Source organism: Acanthochromis polyacanthus, chromosome 6, assembly GCF_021347895.1.
Source record: "Acanthochromis polyacanthus isolate Apoly-LR-REF ecotype Palm Island chromosome 6, KAUST_Apoly_ChrSc, whole genome shotgun sequence".
In the NCBI taxonomy this organism is placed as follows: domain Eukaryota; kingdom Metazoa; phylum Chordata; class Actinopteri; family Pomacentridae; genus Acanthochromis; species Acanthochromis polyacanthus.
Genome location: NC_067118.1, coordinates 32268407 through 32284258, shown reverse-complemented (window position 1 = coordinate 32284258; position 15852 = coordinate 32268407). Strand labels below are relative to the sequence as shown.

The window sequence follows — 15852 nt, the reverse complement described above, 5'->3', positions numbered from 1 at the left end:
TTGTGTGTCTAATGCAGCCACACCTTTTGAAACAGATTTTTCCACAAATATCTCATATTTGAAATTGTGTAAAATTTTAAGGTGGAACCCTCAGCTCCAAGACTTTCCAAAGCCTCAAGACTTTGATTCTTTTCACTGAATAGTAAAGTTTGATCGATGCCTTCAACTACTAGTAGACTTTATCTGGAAAGCAGTTTTCTAAAATGAGTTCTTAGTAAATCTGTCCACAGTCAAACCAAGAACACAGAAATAGGAGATGTTTGAAGAAACAACTTGAGGTTTTCATTATATCATATTTTGGTTGAAAAAATGTTTCATTTCATATTTTGTCCATTCAATATAATTTAATTGTATTTAGATGTTTTTTCTTTTGAAAATTGCTTCAATTGCCTTTTTAATGTAATTTTTCTTTAATCTTTTTTCTGTCAAGATTTTAACCCCAACCTTAGAAATGAAACAAACCCTTAAATCACAATCATGAGTTAGTCAGTTAATTAATTCAACTTTATTTAGCACCTTTCACACAGATGACAAAACTATGATTAAAACTCAAAAATATATTAAAAAATGATTTAACATTGTAATAAAATATGTTGGGGATGGAGGGAGTTTATTCAAGTCTTCTTGGGCTCACACAGTAAATCATTTAAAATAGAAACTTGATATTCAGTCTAAAGAAACTGCAGAGCAACAGAAGAACCAACAATATCTCCCGTTTTCTCCTTTAATGAGTCAACTCTTCTTATGCTTTCAGACCAAAGAACTACAGACTCTTCACAATCTGCTCAGACTCTTCTTACAGGACCTCAACACACGGGTCAAGGTTTCCTTCTCATTTCTACTCCGAAGCTCACCTTCTCAAACTGCTGACAAATGTTTCTGCTGCTCTAAAGTGTGGTCTCCAGAACTTCCTAAAAACTCTAAGTCTCTTCTGCTGCAGGTTGCTTTGTAGAACTGTTCCAGAAAACCTCACTAAACCACATGGAGGGGCCTCAAGATAGTCGTCCAAATGAAACCGTTCAAAAGCCAAACTAGCACAACCCAAACACTAAAGTCTCCTGCAGCCTACCAGAGAATCTCTTTAAACAGAGAATCAGGACAGGAACTCTTACCTTCTGGACAACCAACATTGGTTCACAAACAAGAATACAGAATGTGTCTGACCAAAAACCTCTAAAGACTCACTACAGCCAAGATAAAGACACAACTCAGCTGCACCAAATCCACTAATCACTGCACACATTAGCACCATGTGCTAACTGTGGCTAAAGAACCACATTTACCAAGACAACTATCCAGTACAAAGCCCTAAAACACACCAAGAAACACATTAAAGAGGATTTTATTGCTGAAAGCTGCAAACCAACGCCTAAAGAACAAATTAAAGCAACAGAGCCAAACCCGGTTCAGTGAAGAGAAGCAGAGGAAATGTTTGACTGCAGACATAAAGCAGGAAGACATTGAGCTGCTCAGGTGTTCCTGATAACACCAAGCAGCCACCTGGACAGCCAATAGGAACACAGCTTATTGGAAGTCCCGAGGGCTGGCTTAGTGAAGTAAATTTAGTTTAAAGTTGAAGCAGAAAGTTAACAAAGAAAGTTGAAAACCATCTTCTGATAGCTTAAATCTCTGAGTTTTCACACAAAGAATGCCTAAACATGTCAAACTGGTTTCATAGTAGAACGTTCACTGTAAAAACGTCATAGTATGGTGTGTTGCTCAAAAAACATTCGAACCCAGCTGTCTAGGGTCGCTGAGGAGCAACACACAAACAGGACAAACACTGGTTTCCAGGGGGTTAGGCAGCTATTTATTTTAAAGAGTAAGTTTACAACATGTGAGCAGAAAAATCACAAAGTCTGTCTTTACTTTAGCTGAAAATATTAGTTTTTGTCTTCACTAAACTTTTCAGGATCCCAGGCCCAGGCTGGGATTTGAACCGGGGATCTTCTTGCTGCAAGGCAATAGTGCTAACCACCACTCCACTCTGGAACCCTGTGCTAAACCATCCATTCTCTATACACCGCTTTATCGTCACTAGGGTGCCAGAGCCTATCCCAGCTGACTCAGGAGAAGGCAGGGGACACCCTGGACAAGTCACCAGTCTGTCGCAGGGCTACATATACAGACAAAGAATCACACTCACATTCATACCTACGGGCAATTTAGAGTTATCAATCAACCTCAGCATATTTTTGGACTGTGGGAGGAAGCCGGAGTGCCTGGAGAAAACCCACGCATGCACAGGGAGAACATGCAAACTCCATGCAGAAAGATCCCGGGCTCAGGCTGGGACTCTAACCAGGGATCTTCTCGCTGCTAGGTGAATGTGCTAACCACTTACTCCACTGTGCTAAACCGTTACTTTATTTCCATCCCATATGACCTGCAACACAAGAACATCTGCTCACTGTGAAAGATTATTGAGACCAGCTTTTTGTGATTTCTATGCAGAACACTGATGTTTGCTGAGCTGTGCACTATTAAATGACTTGAGAATATGGAATATTGCTGCTGTTTATTATTGTTCTCCAGTTTATTGTTAAATATATAGTGTTGCTTATTGCATTTTATTGTTTGATTTAAGAATATAGAGTATTGTTGCTGTTTATTATTGCTCACAGGTTTACTATTAAATGTATACAGTGGTGCTTACTGTATATTGTTGTATTTTAAAATTTACATTACTGCAAAGAACATTTCAGATTTTACCACAGATCAAGGGTACAGATTGTTGTTCACTGTGTATTGGGTAGTACTCATTTTGATTTAGACTGATTAGCATACAGAACCCTATGATGTTTATAGTATACAGCTGAGAACTAGTTGCTAAAAGTACAGAATATTATTTATTTTAGGTGTGATATTTGTCAGTATTGTAAACATTCCAAGAAGTGGGAATTGACAGGGTTGTATATAGTGCTGTTCTTGCACAATATTTGTCACTTAATTGCCCTCAGGATACAGTCGTTGAGCTTACCAGTTTTACATAACAGGCAGATGTTGCAGCTCATGATGTTGAAATTCATATAAACAATGAAACAAGTCCATCATAATTTGAATGTTAACAGTCCAAAATGAAAAGATCATAGACAGCTTTCCTACTGGGTTAGAGTCAAAATAAAAACATGAAAATACTTTGTAAAAGCGAGAGGTCGGTTGCAGCTTTCATTTTTTCTTACAACTTTTCGATACCCCCCTGTGCCCCCCCACTAAAATGAATCTGGATTCGCCCCTGGAGCACAGGCGTGTGTGATGTGTTTATACCAGATTGCGTGTAAATTACTCTTTTAAAGGTCAGTTCATCAATTTTAGCAAGCCTTTGTTTTGCTCATCTTAAATAAGTTTCCTCCAGGCTTTTATTTTGAAGGCGTATTTTGAATGCTGTGGGCTTTTATTTTGTAACAATATCAGCGGCACTGGAAATGTTTCTCTAAGAGGTTTCTCGACGTGACGAGACGAAGATGCCATGCCAGCAGCCATATCTGACAATGGGAACTCCCAAACAAAGCCGTGGATCCACATTATAAACTGCATCACTGCCAAAATGTAATCACTCGGTCGTTGTGTCATTTCTGACTTTCCCTGAAAGTTTCATCCAAATCCGTTCGTTTGATTTTGATTGTTTCACACAGAGATTCACAGACAAATGTATGCCGATCATCACAAAACTGCCGTTCCTTGGCGGAATAATAAGTGGCAATACAGAAACATGGGGTCGAATGCTGTAATTAAGACTTTAATCACAGATTCATTTTAAATTAAACTTTGGATTGACCAACTACTTGAATGGTAACAAAAACCAAATCATTTGTCAAATTTTCCAAGTTTATTGAGAGCCTTCATACAAAAATGAAATTATGGCTGTATAAAGTTACAAAGGATTATTGTTGACATTGATATACTTTTGGCATTTAAGGCCTATTAACTCAACACACTTTGTAACTCTTTGCAATTTGTTTTAAATCTAAAACTGTTGATTTAAACAAGCAGATAAAGACAGAAATATTTAAAAACATACAGACCAATAGATACCTGCAGATTACTCCTTGGTGGTAGTTTACAACACAAACCCACAAAATTTGAAAAGCAACTAAAAAAAACAACCCTAACTTTCAATGGTGAATGCAAACTTGAGGCCACTTTTATTACACACAGCCAACTAATTTCAATGCGACTGTTTCAATGACATTTTCATGAATGCAAACAAATGTATTTACACTGACTTTCATAAGCATGTCGCAGACTATCGACGTGCCGGCATTAGAAGCTGCTTTGCTGTTACTGAATCAGGGAAAAGATTGTGGTAGGTTGGTAAAGGAACGTAGGCAGCTGTTATCATTTTTCCTGAAAGGGAAAGAAGGAAAAAGGTCAAAGCACAGTCAAGAAATTATCAGTTCAAAACAATGACAGCAAAAAGATAAATCCTCACATTTGAAAAAGAGCTAAATTTCTGGCAAAATTTTAATTTCATCCACGAATCAGCACAGCTTCACATTACATACCTGCAAACCAGCGTCCATGAAGTGCATTTACTGTGGCCATCGCTGCTGGTATTGAGGGACACTTCACGTACACATTTCCCTGTCAGGAGCAGAGGATAGGTTTCAACTTTTACTGTTATATTTGAAAAATCCTGTAACGCACAATCTAGTTATCTTCCAAACAAATTCAGTGGGCGCCTGTTTGTCTTTTTATGTATTCTGAGTAAACAGACTCGTGAATATGAAGACTAAACTTACTTGAGCAGAGTTCTTATCAACATAGATGTGAACGATTCCTCCGTGTTTGTTGCACTCTTCAATCACGTCATCTTGGATTTCAGAGGCCCAGCTTGGATCGTTTTCTCTGTAAACACATTCAGCCAGATTAAAATTCCATTATTCCTTCAATAAAATGTTTTAACAGGACAGGTTCACAATTACAAGCATGCCTGAATGTACGCTGGAAGGTTTCTTTGTTGCTGTCATCGCTGATTCCATTCATTCTGGCTTGCCTTCTTAAAACAATGTCATTAAAGCAGAGGACAAAGTCCAACGTCCTCCACTGAACTCTGGGACACAATTTCTCAATAATCCAATTTAATTTTGTCCCCCATCACTTACACTGAAAGGGATTTCTACACAGCCATCAACTGACATTTTTACTTCAGCCTAATCAAAACTGTAAATCAGAGTGTAAATAAAGGCCTCATAACAATGAGTCGGTAACACTAATGATACAAAATGTGTTTTAAAAACTGCCAACACAGCTCTCAATTTTAATGCTACTATCACTTTAATCATAGTGCTACTTGGCAGCTTCTTCAGTAAATGTGCCATGTTTGGCATCCTTTGAAAAATAGCAGCAGTTGTGTCTCTGCAATGCATACGGTCTGGTTCCAGTACGAGGGCGAAAAGGGTTAAGACAAAATTGGAATAAATGTGAACCTATCCACATGATAATATCCTTACGCTTGTGGGTTGAACAGGTTGGACAGCTGGAGGCAGTGCGTGGCCAGCGGCTGCGATGGCAGGTTCAAAGCTTGGCTTGGAGCGGGAGCTGGAACTGGAGAAACAAACACAATGGTCACTTGAATTTTCTAAAAGAAAACCACACAAAATGCTTTTCTATCATCTTGGTTCCAACCTGCAGGAGCAGCAATGTTCCCGAAAGGTATGGACCCAGTCATCTGTAGAGCCTGCTGAGCAGCAGGAGGAATCTTCAGACCAGTTCCTGCAGAGGGATAAAAAACAAACAAAAAAACAGATAATGATCATTTTGCCCAAAGTTAATATAAGATACTAAATATAACTGACAGAGACTAACATTCAACAATACAGTGTGGAAGTTTTTCCTATTTGTGCCCCAGCAGTTTGAAAAATGGGAAAACGTTAAGAGTTGCCAGGTTTGCATAACAAGACTGTCTTCGATAGGTAAATGGTGGGCTCTGCCTTTTCTCTGCTTTGTGTTTGTGTTGGGCAACACTTTCTTGGTCTCTGTGTTGATGCAAAGATTCAATTGAGTGACAACTCTTTCTCAAAACAGCATCTTTAAAAATACGACACACCAGAGTGTTTAGACACTTTGATGCAGCAGTTAAATACATTTGGCAAACCAGCAACAGTCATTTTTCTGGTTTCAGTCAAATATGTGTGCCAGTGATTTTGCTCAAAATACTTGGCAGGAGAGATGTTTGGAATGAGCCCTCCGTGACAAAATTACAGCTGCTTTTTTAAATGTTTCTTTTTCCAGGGAGTTTTTGTGTCGCTGCCGATACAAAAATGTTTTAACAAACCTTCTGCTAGTCGAGCCATAAGCTGCAGACGTCCTGTGGTGCCGAGGTCGATACCGGTTCTCTCAAGCTCGTCATTATCCAGGAACGAGCTGGCTGTCGATGAGTCTGAGCGTTCTGTAACATGCCCCACCTTCATTGGACGGCCAGCGAGCTCAAAGCCATTCAGTTGCTCCAGTGCCTTTTTTGCACACTCTGCATCTGCAAACTTCAGAAAAACAAACTGTTAGAGAGTGAACCTAGTGCTAAACAAACTGTCAAAGAAATACGAAAGCTGCTTTTACCGATATGAAGCCATATCCTTTGGATCGTCCAGTTTCACTGTCCATCATGAGCTGGATTCCTTCAATCTTTGGAAACAAAACAAACCAGATAAGGAACTGCCTCCTTACAAATATAAAATGGAATTATTTGTACATTTTTGTCCTGACCTTCCCAAACGGCTCAAAGATCCCTCGAAGCATTTCTTCAGTGATGTTGAAGTGCAGCGACCCCACATACAGCCGCATCGGACCTGAACTGCCCTTCTGTAGGTTGTTGGCAGCAGCGGCTGCTCTGTTTTTCTCTGCCTATAATTATTAAATGTGGATTATTAGCAACTATAATGCAGACATATCATTTCTCCCAACCCACCGTGACAAACGTTACATGAGTAATGTTACTATTTTTTACTCAACTGCACTTTGAACTGTATTTTTATAGACAGAAACATTTCACTACAGACTGAACACTGACTGGCAGTCTGTTAAATGGTCGCTGTGAAGCATGGCTGCTGTCTATTAATACGTTCAGTCACACTGAGCGGAACTAATCCTCGTGCACTATATTTAGCTAAAGTTACAACCAAGTCCGGACACTGACCTGAGAGGCCTGGACGATGATGGGCACTCCTAAAAGCCTCTGGCCGGTCAATCCAATTGCCAGTGGTACAGAAGAGGCCTCCACAAACTCGATGTAAGCAATGCCCTTTGATCTGCGGGAGTTTCTGTCCGAGATCATTCTCACATCTCTGACCTACAGAGAAACAGTCACAATTTTAGATATTGTTTCTACATGAAGATTAGCTTGATAATATATAAATTGGTAATCAACTTACTTTTCCAACAGCTGAGAAGAAATCTTCCAAGTCTCGTGCTCTGATTCTTGCAGCAAGCTGCATACAGAAAACTGTGCGGGCATCTCTTTCCTCTGGTGTTAGATTGTCAATCGGTTGCCTTAAAAAAGCAAAAATAGCATCAAACATATGCCTAGTGTTGCTGAAAACTCTTTACAAAAAATTTAGGCAAGTAAGATTCTATGGTAAAATCCTACTAACTCTACTTGATCTTGTTTAAGAGCCCAAAATACCCTCATAAAACTTCTAAAATAAAAATCTGCAGTTAACAATGTCGAAAAAAATCGGGGAATGTGACTGTTTATCTCACCTGATGGGACTCTTTTCCTTTTTGAAGGGGCTTCGACTTTTGGAACGTTTCCGGCTAAAAAGTGAGAGAGAAAAAAAACATTTTCTATTTAAAATAAAGCCAAAAAAACAAAAACAAATTGTTGCACATGAGAAAGAGAATAGGCTCTTGTATTGTCTGTTAAGTAAACAGGGAGGATAAACTCATTAGAAACACCTTACTGTGATGTAGTTCAGTACATCAACATTTTTAACCACATTATTAAATTTTACATCAACACTATGGCATTATACTGCTTTGACAAGCTGTATACTACTTTTAAAAGCCACATACATGGGACTCCTGCGTGCTCTGTACCGTCCAGCTCGATCCTTGCTTCGAGAGCGGCTGCGATGTCGTTCTCTGCTGCGGCTTCGCTTCCTTTCTCGACTCTTGCTCCTCTTCTTACCCTTCTTTTTGTCTTTGCTTCTGCTTCTCCTCTTCCTAGAGCCAGGGCTCCGGCTTTTGCTTCGGCTCCTCCTTTTCCTGAAACGTGGTACAACAAATGCCATCATCAAAGTACAGAAACCAAAGAATACTATTTTTCAGTAGCATACTAAGACATGGGTGAATTAGATAAAAATGTAAGACTTACTTCTTGCTCTGATCATCGTGTCCGTTTGCATGAGAAGATTTGTTCTCATCCTAAGCAAGGTTGATAGAAGAACATCATGAGGACGTAGATGAAACATTTCAAGTCGTCAAGGTAAAGGGGATGGGGTGGGACAAGAGAAAATGCAGAATATATTCAATTAATAATAATACAAACTTCCTACTGTCATGTCTGGACAGTGTCCTTCCACCACCCCAATAGCTTCCCATCCCCACTCCTGTTTTTTTCCTTTACAAAGCTGCTCAGTACTTAATGCAACACAGCAAAGACAAGGGAGAGTGTCCAACATATTAGCTCAGTTCAGGAAGCTTTGACAATAGTCAGGTCATCTCCACCATTCCCCTTCTAATAGGTCGTACCAATGCCACTATTTGTGCCTAATCATGTGACCACGTATGGCCCACAGCCACTAAAAGAGATCCTGTGTGGTTGGTGTCAGTCCAGTGATCTTCACCCATTTTCGTTCTTGGACTGTAAGAGCTCGATGCCACCTCTGTCACACATCTTGCCCTGAAGCAAACAGGGATTCACACTTCTTAGTAATATTGACGCCCAAGAAAATAAAAAAGATTAATTCATCCACGTGTTACACTACCAGAATCTTTAGTTTGCAGTATTAAACACTACTTATAACCTTTTGACTTAAGAAGGAATTATTATAACTACTGAAAATGAATCATTTTATAATACAATGATGCTAGATAGAAATATCTATTTTACAGTCATTCTAGTAATATATCAATATCTGTGGTGTTGTGTAGCATGCAATAATCAAGATGCTGATTCACATTACAGTTGACTCAGGCAAAGAGGCAGTATTCATATTTACAATTAAGAGAAGACTATTCACCTGCATTTCGAAGCTAAACCATGACATAGCTAAAATGTTTGAAGTATGATGTTCTGTAATTGCCATCTCCGCATTTTCATGAATTTAAGACAGTTATGCATCCAAAATCAAATACATATTATTAATTTGAGACCGCTGTACTTCCGAGAGCACAACTTTCATGCATGCTAAGAGTACATTTATTAAACTACCTAAGTGCCAAAAATTAATTCCTGTTGAAACCACACACTGTAGGACCCTTTGATAACATTGGAAAACAAACAATTTGATTACAAAAAAACACTGCATATTCAAGAACAGCAACAACATGCAGTTTGTAAATCTGAATACTGCCTCCTTTGCTGGACAGGTAAAGATGGGCTTATCAACCATTGGCATTCACCTTGATGCAACCGAATAGGGATTGGATGTTCTATGTTGAGTCTCTTTTAGTCCTAAAGTGAACCACAGTACATCAGTATATGCGCAATAACTACCTTCCTTTTTTCACAGTTCACAGTGGAATCAAAGATGAATTCATGGGAGTAGAGGTGAGATATCATTAGGGAAGTCTATAAAGAGAGATAGATGTGGATTTATTTATAATTCTGTATTGCGTTTGAAATACTCAATCACACCACACAACATTCAAGTAAACTTTGTCACAGTAGCAAATATAAAGGACTAAATGAAGGAGTAAATCATAACAGTCATACAGGCCTCACTTCTGTAACTTTCAACCCACCTTTCGATATGGAGCCTCCAGCATGGCCTCAACGTCAAAATCGTCAGCCATATTGTGCCTATAAAAAATAACAACAGTTAACCTCACATACACACACGAGAAATTGTAATATCGTGAGTAAAACATGGTTGTGGTATGATAAACATAGACTGGATGTCAACGATACGTCACAATGTGTGCTTACTTTCTTTAATTTCTCTAAATACGATCAATTTCACGTTTAATACTATATGTTTAATTAGGGAAGTAATTACATTGATCCTAAAGAGATTCAACAGAGCCCAAATAAGGACAGCGGTTACCACAAGCATGAGGTTAAACACGCGTTAAACTCGACAAGAAGCTAATGCTAACTAGCCACCTGGAAAAGCTACATCTACGTCGTTTCACCGTTAGCTAATTTCATAGGCCCGCATTACAGAACTCATGTTGACTTGATTCAAAACATTGATATGAATAAGCGAATACACTATTGAGTAAATGTTCAATTCAAAGCCGCACTTCGACATGTTCACTCAAGTGCAGATAATATTTTAGTTGGAAAAACAGGCGGTAAGTTCACAGCAGAGTGCCAATATGGCCAGCTAACAGCGTTTCCGCGGCAGCGGGCTAGATTAAATAGCAAACATTGCCATTACCGTCTAAAATGGATGAAATGTTGTGCCAAAGTCAAAATATCGCGGAAAATATGCCGCCGAAGAGCTTCGTCTCGACGCCTCTTTCTTTGAAGATCACAGAACGCTGAGATGAAATCACTATTTTCGAAGTTATGTAACCTTTTTTCCCCAACTATTTGCAGCTATACGTAGCAGGTCGTGGCCTGTTATCAAAACGCTCTCCTTCCTTCTTCTTCCTCTTCTTCCTCTTCTTAGGGGTTTCACAGCAGCAGCGACACTCGACGCTGAATTACTGCCACCTACAGGAACCGAGCGGCATTTCACCGCCTCTCTGTGGATTCTCCTGAAGTTACAGCAGTTTGTAAACACAGACCTCCCATCATGGCCGCCGATCAGAAATAAACACGCTCCGCTTCAAACATCCCCCGCCTTATATATAGTGCCTCTAAGTGCAAGAAATAATAATATATACTGGACGATACACCTACAAAATTATACAGCTTCACTACAATAAAAACAATCAGGTCAAGGTCATACACCAAAAAAGGCAGATCTACATTATGCACAGGTGGTGTTGGTGCAATATGCATGAAATCCTTCAGGTAGTTTCTGACATATGCTCCAGAAAAAGAATCAAAAAATATTTGAAGTGCCTCACAATGACCTTGAAAATAAGGTCAAGGTCATGCACCCGAAAAAGCACATCTACATTACTAACAGGCTTAGTGTGTGCAATATGAAGGAAAACCTTCAACTGGTTTCTCAGATATGCTCCAGAAACAAAAAAATATTTGAAGTGCCTCACAATGACCTTGAAAATCAGGTCAAGGTCATGCACCCCAAAAGGCACATCTATACTATATAGAGATGGCCTGGTTGCAATATGAATGAAATCCCTCAAGTAGTTTCTGAGATATGCTCCGGAAACGAAATGTGGACGTACGGACGGACGGACATACGGACGGACGTGCCCACACCAATATACCCCTCCGTGCCTACGGCCGGCTGGGAATAATAAAAAGGTAAAATGTACGATTTACATTATGAGGTGACCATCTGTGCTTATTAACGGGACTTTCTCTAGTGTGAAGTCTTTCCAAACAAAAATCTCATTCCCTATATATTTGGATATAACAACTAGACAATTATTTCTATATATTGAGGGAATTTTATAACTGCATCCCAAAATATACAGGGAGTAAATATCTAAGGCTTTGTCGCTGTCAAAAAGAGATTCAGGTTCTGCTCATTATGTCTATAGCCTATGGAGAGTCCAGAAAATCTCAGATCCTTTAAATCAGCCAGTAGCATTTATGAAATTAATCGATTTTTATATTCTTTTCATAGTTACATTTGAACTTCAGTTTTTCAAAAACTGTCCTTGCCATGCCTTAAGTAGTAAATATTCCTAAGTATTTGATATGTTAAATATTAAACATCCGCTGTTTTTAAAGGCAATCAAAGCTTCTTTTTTTTTTTTAAATGTAAGGACTTTTGTGTTTAGTATTCCTAGTTATTTAGGGAGCTAAAAACTAAACACCACCTGATATTTAAAGTTATTTAGGGAGTTGAGTGTTAACCCCACACACACACACACACACACACATACACACACACACACACGCACACACACACACACACACACACACACTTAGTTAGTTAGTCTTATCTCGTTAATGGAGTTAATGGAGTCTAAATAAATCCCCGAGAATAAATTATTTTCTTTTAATTAATTTGTAAGATTCGTTTGATTAGATTATGGATTATTATTATATTGATTTTTTTCCCGTTTCCGGATACACTTTGGTTTATTTATGTGTTCCATTTTACTTAATTCTTTTTAAAAGTGTCCTTTCCATTTTTGTATTGTAAATTGCAAATACCAAATATCCTTACAAACTATCATTTTCTTCCTTGTTATTTAAATTTTGGGCATTTTTTAAAAAATAGAATACCTCTTGTCAAAAAACTACAGTTCATCTCTGCTCAGCCTGTAAAACAGAACTGAGGGCACAAACACAATATAGCCTCAAATCTCGCTTTTCCACGCGAGAACACACTCCTGTCAGTTTACGAGGTCTGTGTCGCCATCTAGTGAAAAATAGAGAGAGGACAACCTCTTTGACACCAAAGTGATGAATGTTTCCTGTTATTGTCAAATGTGATGGTATAATGGTTGTTAATTTGATTCCTCATCACACACACATTTGCTATCAGCCCTTTTCATAAGTGTTTGTTTTATGTTACTGATTTTTGTTTTTGTTAGTGTCTTTTAAGTTTTTTTCAAGGACTGTTTTAATATTTATGTTTTTGTGTCTGTGGAAACCTTTGAAAGCAAGAGGATGCATGTCAAGGGACTTTGTGCTTATCTGAATATTTAAACCCTGATTTTGTGGCGGATTTATATATATTTATATATTTATATAAGTATAGGCACAATCACTGCAAAAAAAAAGCGAACAGAGTTTTACATTACAACCTTGTGAGGAAAAAAGAGCAGTGCCAGCCATGCAAAGATGCCGTTACATTTGGTTTCCTTTAATGTTTGCATGAAGAGCAATAAATAACATCATTACTGTTTGTATTAGACAATATTGGACAACACAGTTACACTCACATTATTATCTGCGATCACTAGTGTAACGTATTTACAATTTAATGAACATAAACATTTAATTATTAGTTACTGTAAAAGACACTGTCAACATGATAACAAATTCCATTACTCACAAAGACAAATATAGGTTATTTTTCTTTTTTCCCTCCTTGCCATATATCCAGTTAAATGCGTTGACAGAACTTCACATCAGGCAGCAGAGTCCTCGATTGCAACTGTGTCACTGAGTTTGAGTGGTGAGTCATAGTCTGGTGGAACTTCAAAAAATGGTTCATCATCAAAACAGCAATCATCACACGGTGATGCGAAGTATGGCAGCCTCAAGGCAAAACCCGTGAGGACACCTCCCAGTGCTGACAGACCGATGGTGGAAAATACAGCTGCGACCTGGAAGAGAGCCTGCTCCCGGGCAGTCCGTCCCAAACCTGGTTGTAAATCGGGGATCAGCATTTGTAGCTCATGCAGCTTAGGGTCTCCTTCCACTGGTGCTCTGTGGGTAAAGATCTCGTATAAAGAGGGGCCATAAACCTCCTCGTCGGCCATCAGTATGGCACATATCCCTGCAGTGCAGGATATAAGTCCTGTTAGACCGTGCAAATTGTGTATCCCACACTGATCCTGGATCCTGAATCTCTGTGCCAAGAAGGGGCTCAAGTACTTGTAGCCCAGCATGCATGCGGTGCCACCCATCATACCCAGAACGTACGCAGCCGCAGGTGATATCATCATATCCACAGATGCCCCTACCGTCACACCTCCAGCCAGAGTCACGTTCTGAACATCTGCCATCGTGAGTTTCCCATTTTTGTTCAGCATGGCAGAGAGGGCGAAAGCTGTGAGGGTGGAGGCACTCAGGCCGATGAAGGTGTGGAGGATGGCCCTGTGCTGGTCATCTCCTTTCAGGGTTAATGCTGAGTTGAAGGAGGGCCAGAACACCCACAGGAACAGGGTCCCCATCACAGACAGGATGTCTGACTGGTAGCTGGTGTTCTCCTTTGCATGGCCTTCGTTTAGGCGAGGCCTGTACAACACAAAAGTGACACCCAAGCCAAAGTAGCAGGCAAAGAGATGAATGAGAATAGAGCCTCCTGCATCATTGATCTTCAGATACTTCAGTACAACCCATTCTGTGACTGCAAACACTGGCACCTCCAGCAGGGCCATGATCAGCAGCTGCAACGGACTGGTTTTCCCCAGCACTGCCCCAAAAGATATCAGCACCACAGCGCAGGCAAACTCTGCATTTATGAGGTTGATCACTCCAAGATGGATCTTACCGTCATGATTGAACTGGAAATAGCCCTGCACCAGAATGGCCCACTGGATGGCAAAAGTAGCTGTGAGGAAGTTAAAAACCATCCCCCCAAAGCCATAGAGTCGGAAGAATGCCAGCAGGCATCCAAAGCCGAGGAATATCATGACCTGTATGTCTGCAAAGAACGGGTAATCCTTGTAGACTGCATTCTGCATGGGATTCGTCTGGTTGGTCTGAAATCGGGCATCAGTATGTTCATCGTACGTGACAAAAGCAGCATAAAGGGCAACAAAAGTCACCTCTGTGACAAATAAAAATGCAGGTAACCTCACTCGAAGACTGGTCGGCTGTGTCTTCATCCTTACTGCTCTTCGGAGCAAATGACAGTCATTTCTTTTGCAGCTTTGATTATCTTTGTTTAGATAAGACCGTCAAAGACAATGGTTAAACCTCCTCTCTCAGACAAACGGATATGTTGCCCTCTCAGAGAAATGCTCCTGTGTGGACTTTACCCATTGCAATAAGACATGCAGCAGTTCTGAAATATCAGCCTTTTGTTGTTTCTTTATGGCACAATATAACTTTACAACCTATGTAGATTCAGCTTGCCACACAGAGCTGATTTGCACCTGACATTGGAATAAATTTTTTCCTGAACTGCCAAAATAATTTATTCATATGTCAAAATGTGTGTCCTTCAACAAAGTTTAATATTCCTAGAACTGTGTGATATGATTGTTAAACATGCAGTGCATGAAGTGACACACAGTGCTAACTGACATTATTTGTGACCATGCCTCCCCTCTGGTGTACACTGTAGACTCTACAGTGGAGAGGATGACAAATGAAAGTTCTTGCAGGCAACAGGGAATTAGACTACAAATTAGTCTATGTACTCCTGTCTTTTTTGTATTAAATATTTTGTGTTTTCTCATACCTAAAATGTTATTGCTAAGTGGGAAACATATGTTAAGGGTCTAGGGCTGGAACAGCGCATGATATTCAAAGTTTGGTATGTATCTCAGTTTTTGCAGTCATGGTTTACTAAGTATTTGGTACAGCAGAGAAAACAGAGTAAATGCATAAGCAGCTTGAAAGTTCCCATATAATGAAAATGACATTTTATTTTGATTTGTGGTGTTATAAAACTTGAAGGTGTAAAGTAGAAACATTTAAGATATGAAGACATATGAAATTCCTCAAGCTGCTATGTTCTGACAAAGGAACCAGTCCTCACATAGTTCAAATTTTGCACAACCCTGCCCACTCCCTTCTTCTGTGGTGAGCTGTTCAGAATGAGTGCAGACTTGTTCACTTTGTAAAATATCTGCTGATTCTAAAATGTATCTGTAATGAGCAAAGTTCACTGAATGTTCTGGTGTTGACTACAAGAGTGAACACAAGACTCTTCATGCATTCCAAGCATCTGACGAGCCGAAGATCAAGAGTATTACTCTTTT

General features: G+C 39.4%; 2 protein-coding genes across 2 annotated transcripts; both read right to left on the bottom strand.

The window, feature by feature from the left end:
- Positions 1 to 3810: 3810 nt before the first annotated feature.
- Positions 3811 to 10782, bottom strand: LOC110956236 (RNA-binding protein 39-like). The gene is made up of 15 exons (XM_051949790.1): positions 10542 to 10782; positions 9904 to 9961; positions 8312 to 8361; positions 8011 to 8202; positions 7699 to 7752; positions 7371 to 7488; positions 7136 to 7288; positions 6706 to 6843; positions 6559 to 6624; positions 6278 to 6482; positions 5629 to 5715; positions 5454 to 5547; positions 4743 to 4848; positions 4506 to 4584; positions 3811 to 4347 (listed from the first exon to the last, which is right to left on the bottom strand). The coding sequence occupies exons 2-15, from the start codon at positions 9952 to 9954 to the stop codon at positions 4247 to 4249; spliced, it is 1494 nt and encodes a 497-aa protein (XP_051805750.1). The 5' UTR covers positions 9955 to 9961; positions 10542 to 10782; the 3' UTR covers positions 3811 to 4246.
- Positions 10783 to 13679: 2897 nt separating this feature from the next.
- Positions 13680 to 14607, bottom strand: LOC127534494 (ammonium transporter Rh type B-like). The gene is given in 3 exon segments (XM_051949751.1): positions 13680 to 13697; positions 13844 to 13903; positions 13906 to 14607. Coding segments are annotated over 3 exon segments (780 nt in total).
- Positions 14608 to 15852: the final 1245 nt, after the last annotated feature.